The sequence below is a fragment of the Dipodomys merriami genome, unplaced genomic scaffold (assembly GCF_024711535.1).
Source record: "Dipodomys merriami isolate MVZ:Mamm:240054 unplaced genomic scaffold, mDipMer1.0.p SCAF_3, whole genome shotgun sequence".
NCBI lineage: Eukaryota > Metazoa > Chordata > Mammalia > Rodentia > Heteromyidae > Dipodomys > Dipodomys merriami.
Window position 1 is genome coordinate 16,635,947 of NW_027204492.1, and position 19,054 is coordinate 16,655,000.

The 19,054-nt window shown below is 45.3% G+C and overlaps 1 protein-coding gene across 3 annotated transcripts in view; it reads left to right on the top strand.

Moving 5' to 3' along the window:
* Positions 1-2,770: 2,770 nt before the first annotated feature.
* Hs6st2 (heparan sulfate 6-O-sulfotransferase 2) overlaps positions 2,771-19,054 on the top strand; it is a 292,517-nt gene continuing 276,233 nt past the window's right edge. For 2 of the 3 annotated variants that reach the window (XM_070039711.1, XM_070039712.1), the window contains exons 1-2: positions 2,771-3,207; positions 4,140-4,658. In XM_070039711.1, coding sequence (XP_069895812.1) covers positions 2,771-3,207; positions 4,140-4,658 — 956 coding nt within the window. The remainder of the gene's footprint in view (positions 3,208-4,139; positions 4,659-19,054) is intronic. The other variant, XM_070039713.1, reaches the window with a different exon arrangement.

Genomic DNA, 19,054 nt, shown 5'->3' on the forward strand with positions numbered 1-19,054 from the left:
GCTCTACCACTGAGCCGCTGGGATTCCAGGTGTAAGCCACCAGTACCCAGGTAGGAAAAGCTTTTGAGCAAATATTCTCACCATGCTCTTGTATGTATTCACCCTGGAGTTTGAATAACCTATTCCATCCGAGAAACTGAGTTTAAAAGCATTACCTTGTTCTTTATTTTTTGCTCTGCAACTCTTGACCTGACTGAGCCTTCCTTTGGTCCTTTGCATGCCAGTGCAATGCTCCTTTTCACAAGTGAAAGGAGTAAGTCTTACTACTGCTCTCCCTCTCTCCCTCCCTTCTACCTATTGCGTTTCCTCTTGCTGTAGCCCCCCACTCCCCCTTCCCATCTTCTCCACATTTTTCCACAGTTAATGGTTGAGGGCTTGAATTATGTGAATGGCCAGTTTCAGAAGCCTTTTCTAGGCACCTACCAAATGCCATTATAATGGTGATCTAATAGCAGGGGGACCATTATATGGCACCATTAGGAGAACCACCTACTGTGCAAGCTAAATAGGTTGGCTGTGTGGGTGGCCAAGGAGAGGCAGAGGCAGCTTCCCCCTGCTTTGACTTACATCCTCACCTGCCTTCAGTGGAAGAAGAGTCTGAGATTCCAGAAGAACTCATAGGGAAGCTGAGGTCTCCATGCACAGCTAGGCTGCAGCTCAGCAAGCAAGAGGCATGAAATGATTGGCATGTACTATCCCTAGGAAGCTTACGATTTTTTTCTTTTTTCCTTTGAGGAGGTAGCATTGAGATTTGAACTCACAGCCTTGAGCTTGCTAGGGAGATGCTCTACCACAGAGCCAGGCCTCTAACAATGGCTATTTTTGAGGTATTCTTACTTCTTGCCTGGGCTGTGAGCCTATTTTCGGCTTCCTGTCTTAGGTGAGATGACAGGCACAAGCTATCTTGCTCAGCCTCTTCTGTCGAGATGGAGTCTTGAAGACTTTCTTGCTCTAGATGGCTTGAAACCATCATCATTCTCCACCTTTCATATAGGCAGGATGATAGATGTGTAGCACAGCAGCCATTTTTCCGTGAAGGGGATCTTGTGAACTTTTCTGCCCAAATTGGAATCTAACTAAAGCTTATGGTGTTTTCTGCCTGTAGCTAAACACAAAGTCTCCCAGCGGCTTCAGTAAATTTGGGGACTCATGGAGCCCATCCAGGGCCGAAGCTTATGAAAATCAGCAAGAACAGGGCACACTTGTCAAAAACCTGTTGAAAATCCCTTCCTTAGTGATCCTGGTACTTAGCTTAGTGTGTAGCCTTACACAAAAAGAACCTCATGGTTTGGTGTTTTCTAGAGCTTTCTACATTTCATGCTCACAGTAACCTACTTGATTAAAATGGGGGACATTATCAGTCTTTTAATTATTCATTTCTTTGTTTTTGGTCCTGAGGAGGCTTGAACTCAGGGCATGGAGGCTGTTCCTGAGCTCTTTTGCTCAAGGCTAGTGCCCTATCACTTTGAGCCACAGCCCACTTTGCCACTTCCTTGGTTGTTGTTGTTTTGAGTGGTTCACTGGAGATAAGTCTCACCAAGACTTTTCTGCTCAGGGCTGGCTTTGAACTGCAATCCTCAGATCTTAGCCTCTGGAGGAACGTGAGCTATTAGCACCTGGCTCAATCAGTCTTATTTTACAGAAAAAGAAACTGAGGCCCAGGAGGGATGAGTCATTTCAGGACTTTCCAGTAAGGACGTGAGAGATTTCACAAGGTTTCTGACCAGTGCTTGGCTTGCTGCTTTACAGTTTTGAGAGAACAGGAAAAGGCTAGGGCAGACACAGGACCCCTGTTTCTGGAGTAAAATGCCTTCACCACAGGAATCAGTTTACAATGTGTCTTCCCAGTGGTGCTGGCTCCAGTAGCACTGCAACACCGGTGCAACCCTATGCCATATATGTGGCAGTGGAGCTGGCCAGGAGTGCATACTTAGTCACGGAATCACAAATGACCGTGATTAATAAATAAGACGGGGACAGTCTGAGCTCTGTGTTCTCTAGATCCCTACTTGGTTGATTGTGCAGTAAAGAAAGAGCGTTTGGGACAAAAGATCTTGTGGACCATCGTGCTTATGAGAGGATTGTAGTGTTATCATCAAGAAGTGGGTGGTCAGTGCCTGTTTGTGTCAACCCTGAGGTTGTGCTGTGTGACTTTGGGCACATCCCCAGTTCTGTCTGAGCCTCAGTTTCTTCAGGGATCCTATCGCCTTGTCCTAGATGGTCTCATGGTGCTGTTCTTTATCCATTCGGTCAATCAACCCTAGTAAGTGAAGCTTTCCTGCAGGTATGGGGCTTGGTGCAGGCGACTCAGCAACAAGACAGTCATTAAGAGTGAGTCTTTGAAAAGGCTCAGATTCTCTTTCCCGTGTGTGTGTGTGTGTGTGTGTGTGTGTGTGTGTGTGTGTGTGTGTGTGTGTGTGTGTGTCTGTGTGTGTCTGTGTGTGCCTGTGTGTGCGTGCGCGCACGCGTGCGTGTGTGTATTTGGTCATGCTTTCTTTTCATGCTGACTTACCTTAGGAGAAAATGCCCCTGCTTCCGTTGCCGAATGGAAATTGGCAAAGAGGGAGGGAGAGGCTCCTATTTGCGCCTTTGCTATTTTAGGGGAGCTTGAAATTACGAGTCCAAGTGGAGGCGATGTGCGCTGTGGAGTGGCCTCCGTTCTCTTAAGACAGGAGAAAACCAAGGCACAGAGCTGTTGGGCGTGAGGCATTATTATATAAATTCAAGCTCGCTCCTGATCCTTAGTACCCTGAGTTGCCTGAAGGGGGGAATGGCACTGTCTGCGTGTGCAGCCCGGGCGCTCGGGCCGCCGCCGCCGCCGCTGCAACCGGAGCAAGGAGCGCCGGCTCGCACCACCTGTCCCCGCCGGCATTCCAGAGCAGCGGCCGAATTGGCAGCGAGCCTGTCCGGATCGGTGGCTGCCTCAGTCCGAGCGGGCCGTCCTAGGGGTGTGTCTCACAGATTCAACTCCCAGCCGCTCCAGGACGAGTCCCTCAAGGCGTGTTCCTCCCTGGCTGGAGCTGTGCGCGCCCCGCTCTTCGCACTGTTGCCCCGAGGCCGCCGCAGGCGGATGCACGACTTCAGGCGACGCTGGGACCTGGGCTCCCTCTGCCGGGCCCTGCTCACTCGGGGCCTGGCCGCCCTGGGCCACTCACTCAAGCACGTGCTCAGCGCGATTTTCTCCAAGATTTTCGGCCCCCTGGCCAGGTACGTTGTAGGCACTAGCGGGGCTTGCGCTCTTTCGATCGGGAGCCACGCCGGCAGCCGTAGGGGGGCGGAAAGGCACTTACGGAAGGGGTGCAAAAGCAGGGGCGAGGGAAAGGAAGGGCTCAAAGTTCCACTTAGCCGATTCTGGTTGGGTGTTTGGGGGGCTCCGGATCAGCCCGGCGGCGCGCGATTGAGCACGCTGCAGCTCTAGTCGCACTGTTCAGCCGGCAAGGGCAATCCTGCGTCCGGGCTTGCTAGTCTGGCTGCGGGTTGAGCTCCTTCCTTCAAGGGAACTACGAACCTCAGGCTCTTAGCTCAGGAGAGGCGGCCACCGGGGTGGGTAAGCAGGCGCGCGTGGGGAAATCTGGGCTTTGGGACGCTTGGGGACAGAGTCCTACCAATCAGGCAGACAGCCGTGTGCGCGCCAAAGGGGGGTCGGGGTCACAAGAGCGGTGTGTGTGTGTGTGTGTGTGTGTGTGTGTGTGTGTGTGTGTGTGTGTGTGTGTAAAGTCCACTTGGGAAAGCGGAGTCGGAATGGGAACCCCAGTGGGGAGATCTACAAGCTTGGGGTCTGGCACGGCGGCGGGGGCGTAAGTTGGGGAGTCAAGTGATGGGGACCACAGCAGGTCCTGCGGGAATGACTCTGGGGAGGGGTGTGTGTGAAGAGCTTGGGCGGGGGAGGGGGCCAGTGGCCAGAGAGAAGGAGTGGGGTGAGGGGGTGTGTGTGTGCGGCAGAAGCCACAGCGCTGAGCCTGCTGGGAAGAAAGCGAGAAGGGCGCCGCCGCCTCTGCCGTGGAGTACTTGGTGCGGAGGGGAGGGGGGGACAACGGGGCAGCACGGAGGCGCCAAGGGGTGGGGGCGGTGCGGGACGCATGGTGAGCGCGGGCTGAGCTGCGGGGGGGATTGACGTAACGAGCTTGGGTTTCCCCCAGCGTAGGGAACATGGATGAGAAATCCAACAAGCTACTGCTGGCTTTGGTGATGCTCTTCCTATTTGCCGTGATCGTCCTCCAATACGTGTGCCCCGGCACAGAATGTCAGCTTCTCCGCCTGCAGGCGTTCAGCTCCCCGGTACCGGACCCTTACCGTTCGGAAGATGAGAGTTCCGCCAGGTTCGTGCCCCGTTACAATTTCAGCCGCGGAGATCTCTTGCGCAAGGTAGACTTCGACATCAAGGGCGATGACCTGATCGTGTTCCTGCACATTCAGAAAACGGGGGGCACCACTTTTGGCCGCCACCTGGTCCGCAACATCCAGCTAGAGCAGCCTTGCGAGTGCCGAGTAGGGCAAAAGAAATGCACTTGCCACCGGCCGGGTAAGCGGGAGACCTGGCTCTTCTCCAGGTTCTCCACGGGCTGGAGCTGCGGGCTGCACGCCGACTGGACCGAGCTGACCAGCTGTGTGCCCGCCATGGTGGACGGCAAGCGCGATGCCAGACTCAGACCATCCAGGTGAGTGTTTGCTGCTGCATTGGAGCCTATCTTCTAAGTGTCAGGACCAACGGTGGGGTGAGGGGGGGAGGGAGGAGGAGAAGGCTGGGCTGACTGACGGTGGGAAGGTGCTACTGGCACCTGGTTGGGACCCAGGACACACCTTGGTGCCCTGGCTGTTGTGTGTCTGTTGGGCAGGTGCTAAGCACTCTAGCGCCCATCTCGGCCGTGCTGTCTGGGCCTTAGGAAGCCTTTCAGCCTCCATCTGGGACACCCCGTCTGGGACGCCCCATTTGTCAGTCCCAACCTTGGCCTTGCTTGATGGTGGAGAATGCGATCAGAATAGGTGCCCCTGTGTCATAGTCAGGACGAGAAACAGCTCGCTGATGAGCATGGAGACTCCTAAAAACAAAAACAAAAACAAAAAACAACAACCTGTACTCTGCATGCATTGTCTCTGCATCTTTTTCTTCTCTCCTCTGCACCCTGGTTTTGACGTCTCTTTCCCTTTCTTCTTCCTTTCCCAGCCTACATCCTCTTTCTCTTTCTTTCTTCCCTTTTTTTCAAGCAAGAACATTTGCTCCCTTTTTTTGTGTGTGTTCCAAACATTGCCTGCTTCTGATGGCTCATTTTCTTTCCTTCGCGATTTCCCTCACTTTTCTTCTAGCTCTTGTTCACCTTTGATGTTCTTACTTCCAGCTTCACTTTTATCTACTCCTGGCCCCCATGCCTGGTGTGACTCAGGACTCTGTTGTTGTTTGTGGGTACCCTGGGAGAGCTCCTACTACTCAGCCTTGTGCCCCTCACTGTTGGTTGCAAGCAAGACATCTGCAGTGCTTTGCCACCACAGCAGCCCTTGGCTGAGAGGCTTTCCTAGACCCGGTGTGAAGATCACACATAATGAGATGCACCTTGTAATGTACCAGAATGCCTGGACATCAGCCTAGGGCACAGGCAGTCTTGTTTCGAGGAGTGTGAGACTGATACAGGCAAAGCTGATTTATGAAGAGTCAGTCTGTAGCCAGAAGTAGAGCATTTGTTCTTTTCTAGCTGCAGTATCCAGCTTCTGGAGGTCATGGGCTATGCTCTCAAGGGGAGGGAAGTTGCTGCAGCTTAGGGCTCCTCTTTGATGGGTGTGCCTCAAACACATGGGCCGGTGCAATCTGGGAAATAGACAAGGTATATTTTGTCATCAAGTCTTTGATCTGGGTCATCTGCACATATAAGGATGTGGCCATGGCTCCTTCCTCTCCATTTGGGTGACTCAGGGGGCCCTTAAGCTGCTGCTGCCCCTCTGGTCTTCCTCCATGAGGGGCACTCAGAGCCCTGTCTGAGGCAGTGCTTTCCATCAACTGACACTGAGGATTCTTCTGTGTAGCAGCAGCTAATGGAGTCCCTTGACTGTCTGATCACTTCCCCTCCTTTCTTTTTTTTTTTTTGCCAGTCCTGGGGCTTGAACTCAGGTCCTGGGCACTGTCCCTGAGCTTCTTTTGCTCAAGGCTAGCACTCTACCACTTGAGCCACGGCGCCACTTCCGACTTTTCAACTTTTTCTGTTATGTGGTACTGAGGAATCGAACCCAGGCTTCATGAATGCTAGGCAAGCACTCTACCACTGAGCTACCTTCCCAGCCCTGCTTCCACTCCTCTTGTTCCACCCATATTGCTCTTCCCTCAGATGACTGTGGCCTTTCTCAAATGCTTGAATTCTAGTAGAATCTAGTGAACTTTTATTTCCTTTCTTGACTAACAGATTTGTTTTCCTGTCCCAAGAGAACCTTGGCCGCAGGAAGGTGACCTCTTCAATTCTTAGCAAGAATTGTGTAAGTTATTGTGCCAATAAGATTGTGCTGATTGTTTCAGACCATTGGACAGTATTGAAAATAATCTCATTTTGAAAGAGTTTTTGTAGGTGTGCTGAAGGTTGGAGATACAAAAAAACCCCTACTCTTTAGGGTAAAAAAATAGAATTCCATAGCCACAATAATGCCAGAGAAGTATACATAAGGTGTTGACTAGTAAGGAAGCCACAGCCTCTCCTGGATTTCTCTAGGGCACTTGTGCCTTTACCTATTTTTTGTTTGAACATGTAAGTTAGGATGTGCTATCTATAAACTCAGTATTCATGTCATCTCCATTAGCTGTTTGGTATCCATTGCCCTCTTACAAATTCCTTCAGATATCCTGTGTAAAGTAACCAGTACTCCTCAAAGCCTCTTGGATCGTGTGAAATTGAAGCAAAATTATTTGTAATAAAAGAGGATTTTCGTGGGCACCATCAGGCTGGTACCACAGTGCCATCTAGTCTAATGAAAACAGAACCACGTTTGAGAAAGTCCAGACTGAACTGGCTTTTTCAGTATTTGCAAAAAGGAAATAAGATTTCCTAGAGAAACACAGTTGCTACCTCAAGGGCATGTTTTTCTTCTATTCATTTCTTCCTATTTCCAGAAATAGTCATCTTAGAAAATCGTGATAGCCCAAGGCAGTGAGAATTTCTCAGGATGGTGACAGATCCCCGCTTGCAGGATCAGTTGTGTGTGTCCTGATAATCTTTAGGAAACAGCTGAGGTGTGCATTCGTGTGTGAGCTGTGGCTGCACATGGGGAGGGGAGGGATGTGAAAAATGTCATTGCAAGGCAGCCGCATGGGCAGTGATTCACAGGGGTGAGACGCTGACCTCAGGGCACGAGAGCTTCTGCCTTCTGCCTCCATGCCAGTTGGGAGGCTCTTGCTCTGCTGATCTGCAGGCAACAGCAGCTCTGACTGGCTGGTTTGGGAGTTCAGACACCTGGGAATTAGTTCTAGTCTAGCTGTGAGCCAGCTGTGTGACCTTGGACCAGATTCTTTTGTGGAAAGTACACCCTGGTTTATGAGAAACTTTCATTTTGTGATCTTGTTTCCCCCCTCCCCCTGCTGTAAACTTGTACTCTTTGTTTGGAGGAAGGCAGAGGGGAAAAAGGGTCCACACTTATCAGAAAAGCATAAAGTCCAAATTGGTTCAAGGACGTCATCAAGGTCACCAAGATGTTTAGTGGTAAGGTAGGAATCTGGTTTGGTCTGACCCCATACCCCTGGCTGTTTTGACTGATCCCTTGATGAACAGACTTTCTAAACCCACAATGTTGTATTTCCTATTAGCAGTCATCACAGAGTGGATGTTCCATACTTGGTAGCTGATGTTATCCTCGACATCATTGCTATCATCAGAAAATTTACAAGTGAGGGTTAGGATGAGTGATTGGACTAGGGTTGCTATACCCATTGGGAGAGAAAATTTCTTTTTTCCCTTCTCCTTCCCCTTCTCCTTCCCCTTCCCCTCCCCCTTCCTTCTTCCCTTCCTTCCTTCCTTCCTTCCTTCCTTCCTTCCTTCCTTCCTTCCTTCCTTCCTTCCTTCCTTCCTTCCTTCCTTCCCGGTTTCCCTCCCTCCCTTTCCTTTTCCCTTTTCCTTTCCCTTTCCCTTTCCTTTTCCCCTGGTCCTGGGGCTTGAACTCAGAGCCTGGGCACACTCATTGACTTTTTGTGCTCAAGTCTAGCACTCTACCACACTTCTGGCTTTTGGGTTGTTAATTGGATGTAAGAGTCTCACAGACTTTCCGGCCTAGGCTAACTTTGAACTATGTTCCTCAGCTCTTAGATAACTGAGTAGCTAGGATTACAGAGCTGAGTCACTAGCACCAGGCTCAGGAGAGCAGATTGATATAATCCAGACATTTTTTTTTGGTCGGTCATGGGGCTTGAACTTTGGGCCTGGGCGCTGTCCCTCAGCAATTCAGCTGAAGGCTAGTGCTCTACCACTTGAGCCACAGCACCACTTCCAGTTTTCTAGTGGTTAATTGGAGTTTTAAGAGTCTCACAGATTTCCCTGCCCGGGCTGGCTTTGAACCGTGATCCTTAGATCTCAGCTTCCTGAGTAGCTAGGGTTACAGGCATAAGCCACTGGTGCCCGGCTTACTCCAGACATTTTATGTTCATCAGGAGTAGGTCTTGTGGCTTGATTGCAGAGGGTCCTCTCACTGCAGAATAAGGGGCGTGGGGGGGTGGCTAGGGCCAGATTGTTGAGCATCAGTAGGAGCCCTCAGCAGTGATAGAGACCATTTCCTGACCCACATTCATTCATCCACTTGAGGGAGAGCACAAGAGGCCATTGTGGCTGCAAGCTAAGACCTTGAAACCTGCTCCCATTGCTCCCCAGGCTCTGTGGATGGCAAAGTGCGGGGGTGATATAAATGCTCAGTAGAAGTGACTGTGATCACATTGCTAATAGAGGCAAGAGAAGAGGAAAGGAGAAAAGAGAGAACAGGACACTGGCATAGTTTGTCTATTCAAATAATATTTCTTGAACACAAATTAGAAGCTCCATTTCATCTGTTCTGTTTCCTAGTATGTTGCATGAGGTCAAAAAAAATGAGTCCTGCTCGTTTTAGAATTGCTAAGACCATTTTAAAATGTATCAAAACATGGTTGCATAGCAGCTGTTAAAATCCCCCAATCTGACAGGCTTTTCTCAGGCCAAATTCCCTATGTTTGTAGTCAACTCTAGCATGCCACTCGGTTTGTGTGGGAGGAATTCAGAAGTGGGAGTGAAATCACACTAGTGTGTGTGTGTGTGTGAAACCATATGGAAGAGGAACTAATTGTTATCTAAAATCCAGTAAGGTATCACTGACAGGAAAGCACTAAAAGGTTTTTGTTTAGATGGAGAAAAGCTTTCTCTTTTTTGGGTCATCCATTCATTAAAAATGTGGTAAAAGCTTTCTTTCTCCCCCCCATTTCTTTGAAAAAGTATCTCTATTCAGAAAGAGCTACAACTATAGAGTACATGTGCCTCATCAAGCCCACACTTGTACTTTCTCTTTCTTGGTTTTGCAGGCAAGATGACACATCTTGTGGTACAGGATGAGGAAAGGAATGAATGGCCAGCTAGCTACAGCCAGCAGAGCTGGACTTGTGATCAAGCAGGGGGTAGGGGTGCTTGGGTTCCTAGCTTCACTTAGTTGAAAATGCCTTTCTTCCTTTTCCTTCCTTCCTTCCTTCCTTCCTTCCTTCCTTCCTTCCTTCCTTCCTTCCTTCCTTCCTTCCTGCCTGCCTGCCTGCCTGCCTTCCTTCCTTCCTTCCTGCCTGCCTGCCTGCCTTCCTTCCTTCCTTCCTTCCTTCCTTCCTTCCTTCCTTCCTTCCTTCCTTCCTTCCTTCCTTCCTTCCTTCCTTCCTTCCTTCCTTCCTTCCTTCCTTCCTTCCTTCCTTCCCTCTCCTTCTCCTTCTCCTCCTCCTCCCCTCCCCTTCTTCTTTTGTTATGGGGCTTGAACTCGGGCTGGGCACTGTCCCTGAGCTCTTTTGTTCAGGGCTAGCTCTCTACCACTTTGGGCCACAGCTCCACTTCTGGTTTTCTGGTGGTTCATTGGAGATAAGAGTCTCACAGACTTTCCTGCCCTGGCTGGCTTTGAACTATGACCCTCAGATCTCAGCCTTCTGTGTAGCTAGGATTACAAACATGAGCCATTAGCACACAGTTTGAGGATGCCTTTTTTCAGCCATCTTGTATTGTCTGTGTTGGTTTAAGCGTCTTTATGATCAAATATGTGACACAAATGACTTAATGAAGAAAGGTTTACTTTGGATCAAGGTGTCACAGAATTCAGTCCATGGATGCTAGGTACCATGAGAAGTTCTTTATCTTCTGATGGGCAAGAAGTACCTTCTCCCTCCAGGTAGTCTGCACTTCCTAAAATTTCCACCTCTTCCCAAACCATCACCACCAGTTAAGGACCAAGCATTCAACACAGGAGCCTGTCAGATTATTTCATATTCAAAACCATAACATCACTAGGAGCCAGTGGCTCATGCAGGTAATCTTAGCTACTGAGGAGGCTGAGATCTGAGGATCATGGTTCCAAGCCAGCCCCAGCAGGAAAGTCTGTGAGACTCTTACTTCCAATTACCAACTCAAAAAATTGGAAGTGGAGCTATGGCTCAAAGTGGTAGAGCTCTAGCCTTGAGTGAAAGAGCTCAGGGACAGCATCCAGGCCCTGAGTTCAAGTACCACAACTGACAAAAACAAAAACAAAAAACAAATCCTAAAACCAAAACACCATCTCACCTATTTTGTGTGTATGTGTGTTCTGTGTGTATGCATATAAAAGAAGAGAGTATCAGCCTGCCAGCAGGACAGACAGACACAGAGAGGAATCTGCATGACAACATTTGTACAATCTCAGCTGTATTTGTATCCTTTGTAGATGACAAATAGAGGCTACTCGGAATTAAGTTCTCTTCATAAAATTTTAGGTTACTGGTGTTATGTGGCAATTAAAATCCTAAAGCTTATCTTGTGTAGATATCAGTCATTGCTTGTGACAGTGTGAAAATAACATTAAAAGAATAGTCATGTCTTCCTTCTGTCATCAAACACTATTTTATGAAACTGTCCATCATATTCCAGGGGGGGAAATATGTCATCCTGGCCCTTCTAGAGCTTCCAATAGAACAGCACAATTTGGTACTTTAGATATTTAATAAAGAAGATGGATTTTGTTTGAAAACAAATCTGAAAATCAATAATGTCTTTAACATGTCAAATGCTTATCAGAATATATTAAAAATAAGAAAAATTCTGTCTGGTAGGTTGAAGTTTAGGTCTATTCAGCAAACCTGATGGAGTTACTATTATTTCGACAGCATGGTGCTCACAATTGGAAGAGATTAGGACTCAAGACTAAGCTAGGAAAAAGTCACCATCTTTCAGCCTCAAGGCCATAAAGGTAGCATGTGAAGTGTCCAATTGGGCAATTAGGTCCTGTAGCCTAGTTTGGGGAGAGGAATTCTGTGATTTGAGGAAGTCCTTTTCCTTCTTTTGCTTTCAGTGGTCCCTCTGCAAATGGTAGGTTAAAACTAGATGCTGAACCAGGCATTGGTGGCTCATGCCTGTCATCTTAGCTACTCAAGACACTGAGATCTAAAGACTGTGATTTTTTTTTTTTTTGTCATGGGGCTTGAACTCTGTGCCTGGGTCCTGACCCTGAGCATTTCAGCTCAAGGGTACTACTCTACCAGTGGAGTCACAGTGCCACTTCTGGTTTTCTCAGTGGGTTTATTGGAGATAAGAGTCTCACAGACTTTCCTGCCTAAGCTGGCATTGAAATGTAATCCTTACAGGTAAGCCTCCTGAGTAGCTAGGATTACAGGCTTGAACTACCAGCGCTGGCTAGGACTGTGGTTTGAAGCCAACCCAGGCAGGAAAGTCTATGAGTCTCTTATCTCCAATTAAGTGACAAAAAGCTGGAAGTAGAGCTGTGGTTCAAGTGGTAGACCTTGCTTGCCTAGACTTTTACTGGACAGAGCTTGTAAGGAGATGGGAACTGGGCTCTGGGGATGGTTAGGATTTAGTTGTATTCTGGGAATGTGTGAAGCCAGTTAATTGGAACTCAGAACTAGCATTATTATTTAAATGCTACCAGCAATTCACATATGGGACTCTTAGCCAAGAAAAAGGATATTGAATAGAGGAAAAGATAGGCAGTTATGATTACATCAAAATGAGAAATGTTCATCTGTCAAAGAAAAAGAACCTAAATGAACAGGCATATGTCAAACTAGTGAAAACATGTGCAACAATTACAACAGACAAAAGGCAGAAATCTTTCCTGTACAAAGAAATCTTATGAATTGATTGGAGAAACAGGAAACATGTTTGGACAATCTACAGCCCGAGCCCCACAGCCAGCTCAGAATCATGAAAACCTATTCACACTCACTGGTATGAAAGAAATGCAAGTTTAAAGCAATGTACCAGCCAGGTGCTAGTGGCTTATGCCTGTAATCCTAGCTACTCAGGAGGCTGAGATCTGAGGATAGAAGTTCAAAGCCAGCCTAGGAAAGAAAGTCCATGAGACTTTTATCTCCAGTTAACCACCAGAAAACCAGAAATAGAGGCACTGGTGGCTCATGCCTGAAATCCTAGCCACTCAGGCAGAGATCTGAGGATCGTGGTTCAAAGCCATCTGGGGCATATAGGTTCCTGAGACTCATCTCCAATTAACTAACTACCAGAAAGTGCCAGAAGTGGCACTGTGGCTCAGAATGGTAGAGTGCTAGCCTTGAGCAAAAGACCTCATGGACAGTGCCCAATCCTTGACCTCAAGCCCATGACTGAACAACAACAACAAAAAGCCAGGCACTGGTTGGTGGCTCACACCTGTAATCTTAGCTCCTAAATAGGCTGAGATCTAAGGATCAGAGTTTGAAGACAGCCTGGGCAAGAAAGTCTGTGATACTCTATTTCCACTAAAATACAAAAGAAAAAAGCCAGAAGTTTTTTTTTTTTTTGGGTCTGGTGCTGGTGGCTCATGCCTATCATTCTATCTACTCAGGAGGCTTAGATCTGAGGATCATGGTTCAAAGCCAACCAGGGCAGGAAAGTCTGTTACACTCTTATCTCTAATGAACCACCAGAAAACCAGAAGTGGCGCTGTGGCTCAAGTAGAGGGTACTCACCTTGAGCTCCAAGAGCTCAGAGACAGCGCCCAGGCCCAGAGTTCAACCAACAAGAGCAACAACAAAAAAAAAAAAAAAAGAAAAGAAAAGAAAGAAAAAAGCATTTCTTTGAACTATAACTTCTTTCCTGGGTCTTTTTTTCTTTAAGAAATGTTTCGAGCCAGGCACTGGTGGCTCAGGCCTGTAATCCTAGCTACTCAGGAGGCTGAGATCTGAGGAATACAGTTCAAAGCCAGCCTGGGTAGGAAAGTCCTTGAGACTCTGATCTCCAATTAACCACCAGAAAACTGCAAGTGGCACTGTGGCTTAAGTAGTAGAGCACTTCCCTTGAGCTGAAGAGCTGAGGGACAGCACCCAAGCCCAGTGTTCAAACCCCAGGACTGACAAAAAAAAAAGAAAAAGAAAAGAAAGAAATGTTTTGATTTTTCTCTATTAGTGTAAATTAAGTGTAGCAAATGATGGGTTTCACTGTGACCTATTCATAAATCTACGCAATGTACTTTTTTCACATTCCCTCATCCACCTGCAGATCCTCTTCCTTCCTTGGATTTTATTGAAAACTATAGCTTATAAATATTTAACATTCAATCCTCACTTATTTATTTATTCAACAAATATTTATTATGAATCTTCAGTCCAAACACTTATGTGCTGTGAAGAAGCAATGTGAATAAGTAGTCAGATATGGTGTCTGCCTTCATAGGGTAAGAAAGATTTACAGTAGCAAATTCTCCCCTCTCCACAAAATGAGTATATTTAATTTCAAAATATTTTGTGAGGCAATAGTGGCTCACATCTGTAATCCTAGCTACTCAAGAGGCTAAGTCATGAGGATTGTGGTTCAAAGGCAGCCTTGGCAGGAAAGTCCATAGTATTCTTATCTCCAATAAACCACCAAAAAGCCAGATGTAGAGCTCTAGTGGTAGAGCCCTAGCCTTGCGCACAAAAGCTGGGTTTAAGACCTAGAGCTGACACCAAAAAATATTGCCATAGTGAAACCAGTTATTTTGTACAATTAAAATATGTGAATAAAAAAGAAAACATTCAAAATTATTTATCTTTCAATAGAATTGGTTGTTGTTAAAGATGATGAAGCTGTTTAGGACAGTACTAGGACCTGAACTCAGGGCCTAGATGCTGTCATTTATTTTTTTCCTTCAAGGCTGATGCTGTACCTCTTGATCCAAACGAACTTCTGGATTTTAGCCGTTAATTGGATATAAGAGTCTCATGGACTTTCCTCTTCTGGTTGGCTTTGAACTGTAATACTCAGATCACAGCCTCCTGAGGAGCTAGGATTATAAGCATGAGCCACCATTGCCTGGCCCATAGAACTCATACCATTGCAGTATGTAGATATTTGAGTGAATTTTTAAAATAATTTCTTCCTTACTTCAAGTCTAAATGGAGCAAAATTTGGTGGTGTCACTTAATTAGACTATATGGCCAGAGTCACCCCCAAGAGCCTGGACTTTGGGTCTCCCTAGATGTTGTTTGCAGGTGAGCTGATGGCCTGGTTGCAAGGCTAAAATGTGTGAGGATTAGTAAGGGGTTGTACCTCAAATATCCACCAATAAGACTCAGGTCATTTGAGAGAGGTGTGTATTATTGGGCAGCCTCTTCCTAGGGTACTTTCACTGCTTAAACACCATTAACCTTAGTTAACTGTACATTAAGTTGATGAGAGCACTTCCCTGTTCATTCTGGATGTGTTTCTCCATATACATATTGGGTTGCCTAATCATGTTGAAACTACACACTATGTACAAGTTATTTTGACAGCATAAAGAATGTCTTTCACAGTTGAAAAGCTAATATTGACATTCCCTGATATATAAAATGAGACATTTAGTCATGGAGTTTGGAAAGAAAGGCAAGGATGGGAATTCCCCTCTTTCCATTAAAAAGTAATGAATAACCCACTTAAGGATATATGTCATGTAAAACAATTCCATTGTTAACTTAGAGAAAGAGTTGCCTAAACTTTAGTCAAGTATTTGTTGGAAAAAAGCTTTTCTATGTCTACTAGGTATTGGACATTAGAGATTATTCAGCTGGTCTTATTGCATCTCATTAGTTATTTTTGCCATTTTGCCTCAAAGAACAGTGTTGAAGACTTTGACACATTTCAGAACATTACACTAAATAAATCTGTCTTGCAAATTCCACTGTGCTTTTTCTGGAATATGATAAATATTCAAATATAGGCACACATACAGATCCAAAATAAAATTCAATACATGCAAATTCTGCATAAATTTTATATTTATATCTTAACAATACTTTGAACTTGTTATCCTATGATATGAATGTATCAAATATGAGCTCATGGGAATTACCAGTAAATATATTTTTCTGATTAAACCATGGGCTTCTTTTTCAGTCACAATTGAAACTTCAGTTCTGGGTTATATTATGAGAGAATAATTTGCACTTCATTTACTCTGAATTGTCAAGACTTATGTTCTTCACTGATATAAATGTCTGCAAAGAAGACTTTTTATTCAGTTTGATTGCTTTTTAAATTTTACTAGCAGAGATGCAGTAGTGAGTTTGAGAGAATGGCTCTGTATTGTGTGACAGGTTTAGTCCCAATGAATCACTTCCATATACTTTTTCTGTAGGAACACATGGCACATTTGAAATGTGCAATGTATTGATATACATGAATTTCTTGCATTAATTTTCCCCATAACTATATTAATGAGGACAAATCTTCAGTAGAGTATCAGTAAGTTCTGGTTTACTCATGGAGATTGTTGGGCTTTTGCTAAGTTTCTTCCAGGAGAGAGGATCCAAGCAGGCATTTTAGAAGTTGACTTAGAAGATCAAATTACAACCTAATAAGCTAGAGCCTATTTTTTTTGGTGCCAGTCCTGGGGCTTGAACTTAGGGCCTAGGTGCTATCTCTGAGCTTTTGGCTCAAGTGAGCTGTGGCTTTAGTGGTACAGCACAAGCCTTGAGCCACAAAGCTCAGGGACAGAGCCCAGGCCTTGAGTTCAAGCCCCATGACTGATAAAAAACAAACAACAAAACAAGAACCAAAAACAAAAAAAAGCAAAGGAGTGATGTTAGAGAAATGGCTTTTTTTCAGATAAAGATAATGAGGACTTTGTAACTGCATTTTCATTTCTACTTTACGTGGGCTGAAAACATGGTAGTCACGCAGTTCAAGATTTCTTAAAAGGCCAAAGCATCTCAGTTCTGGAATGTTGCTGGTTGGTTCATTACCCACGTCAGTTGCTTTGCTTTCATGACCTGATGAGCTGTTTCTCTAAGTGACCAGTGTGTTTTTGCCACCCTTGGCCTGTGTGGAAACAGCCTTTGGGAATTAGTGTAAATGAGTTCAGCCAGGGAAGCTCATGTCATCCAGAAGCTAAGAAGTCAGTAGAATAAAGATATTTTCTGAAGACAGAAGTTCCAGAAAAATCAAAGCAATTTTGGAGCCTGCTTTTATCCCAGGGGATAGAAGGAAGATAGTAAGTATGTATTGTTGCTGAACTAAGCAAGTGATGGTTGCAAATTCCTAAAGGGATGGCCATAGAAGAGGCAGCTTTAGAAAAGTGCTATTAAGGGAAATATGCAAATGAGCAGGAGCCTACAGGCCCAGCAGACATTATTATATTAGTATGAGTGAGTAAGAGATTAGGTTGAAGGCATAGAAAAATGGCTAAGATTTGCCCAGTACAACCAGGCCACTGGGATCTTGGATGCTAACTACTTAGGTCAAAGTTTCAGATTAATTAGCAAAGGGTTTTGAGGGCTGATAAAGTAAGGTTGATATTTATGCAATATTTTTATGATTGGTTTGACTGGAGGTGGTATGCAGAATGTTATTAAGAGCGTCATAGATGGGTTGGGTAGGTAGCTCAGTGGTAGAGTGCTAGCCTTGAGCTGAAGAGCTGAGGGACAGTGCCCAGGCCCAGAGTTCAAGCCCCATGACCGACCCTCCCTCCCAAAAAAAGTGTCATAGGTCTCTTCCAACTCACGAAGGAAATATTGAAGCATATTGTCATGATGATGCACAGTAGTAGGCTATTAATGAAAAAAAATCAATAAAAATGAATGGGCATAGAGAAAGATTAAACGATTTTACCTGTAGAATTACCAAAAGACAATCAGACTAATAGCAGAATATGAAGTTAAAGCAAGATTGTTAAAAACTGCATTATTGCCAGGCACCGGTGGCTCACACCTATAATCCTAGCTACTCAGGAGGCTGAGATCTGAGGATATGGTTCACAGCCATCCTGGGCAGAAAACTCCCCATGAGGCTCTTATCTCAAAAACCAGGAGTGGCGTTCTAGCTCAATTGATAGAGCACTAACCTTGAGCACAAAGAGGTTCAGGGACAGTGCCCAAGCTCCAAGTTCCAGCCCTGGAACCAGCAAACTAAAGAAAAAAACAAAACAAAACAAAAAACCCACACTAAAACCAACTGCATTATTGAACAAAATGGTCTATGCATCTTTCTCCTTTTAGGTAAAGATCTAGGCTTAGTGTTTGTTCTTTGTGACTTGGAAGTGGGGGTGGGGGTGGGGGTTGGGGGGTGTCATTTTTAACATAATTATGGCATTTTCCAATCTTCTGGCAGCATTTCACAAGGATGTGCATTAAATCCTCATCTCCCTCTCATTTGTATGTTTATGAAGTTCTAAAAGATATACACATGCACACACAAAATAATTAAGCAGGAGATATGTATTTGACAATGTTTAGTGACTTAATGCCAATTAGAGGGGGTTAAAATAAAAGCCTTGCTTTTCTAATCCAATTGCTCCTATGCTTTTTGGTTTATGCACTTACAGAGATAATCCATTTAAAGTACCAGAATTTGCATACATGCAATCTTGAATGAGATTTGTATTTATTCAAGATGGTTTTCGAAAAATTATTAGTGAGGGACTTAGAGACCTGGATGGCATGAGATCCATTAGGATGAAACTGAAATCATACTCTTCCATTCTAGAATTTTCTCCTGTAAGGAAGTGGTGTGCTTTTGATATGGGGAGAGGCAAGGGTATATTATTACAGCATGAATAAAGCTGCTCCAAATAGTCGTGTACAGCCTGTTGTGAAATGGTAAAAGTGTTCATTTCTTTCGGCTGAATGAATGCTCACCATTGCACTTGTTGGGTTGTTTAGTTCCAAACTGCCAACCTGTTTTCCCTCATGTATGAGTGATCTGGTATGTCCTCTTCCTTGCCGGCATTTATTGTTGCCACTTTGTAAATTTCATTCATTCTGATAACATGTGCAGTGTTAGCTTGTTGTGGTTTTAATTAGTTTTTGCCTTAATGGCTAATGACTCTCAGTGTCTTTTTCACACGCTTGTTAGCCATCTGTTTGGCCTATTTGTTGAAATGTCTGTTCATGTCATTTGCCTGTAGTTTGAATTGTCTGTTTTTTGTTTGTTTGTTTGTTTTCCTTCTTGGGGCATGAGCTCTGGACCTGAGCCCTGTCCCTGAGCTTTTGTGCTAAGCATCAGTCCTTAGCCACAGTTCTACTTCTGGCTTTTTGTGGTTCATTGGAGATAAGAGTCTCACGGACTTTCCTGCCTAGCTTGTCTTCCAACCACAGTCCTGATGTAAGTCACTGGTGGTGCCCAGCTCCTTTTTTATTTTTAAGCTGTTGAGTTTTTTTTCTAAGTCTGTATCAATTTATTTGGTCTCAGAACATTGTGGTTTTTTTTTTTTTAAATTGTGAGAATACCGTACAGAGGAGTTACAATTACATGGGCAAGATAACGAGTACATTTCTTATCAAGCATTGTTGCCTCCTCTTTGTTTCCCCTTCCCATCCCTTCCCATACTCCCCCCTCCCCCACTCGAGCCTCCCCCCACACACACCAAAGTTGTAAAGTTCGTTTTTCCACATAACGACTTGCACATCTCATTGTTGCAATGGGTCCACCCGTATCCCTAGTTA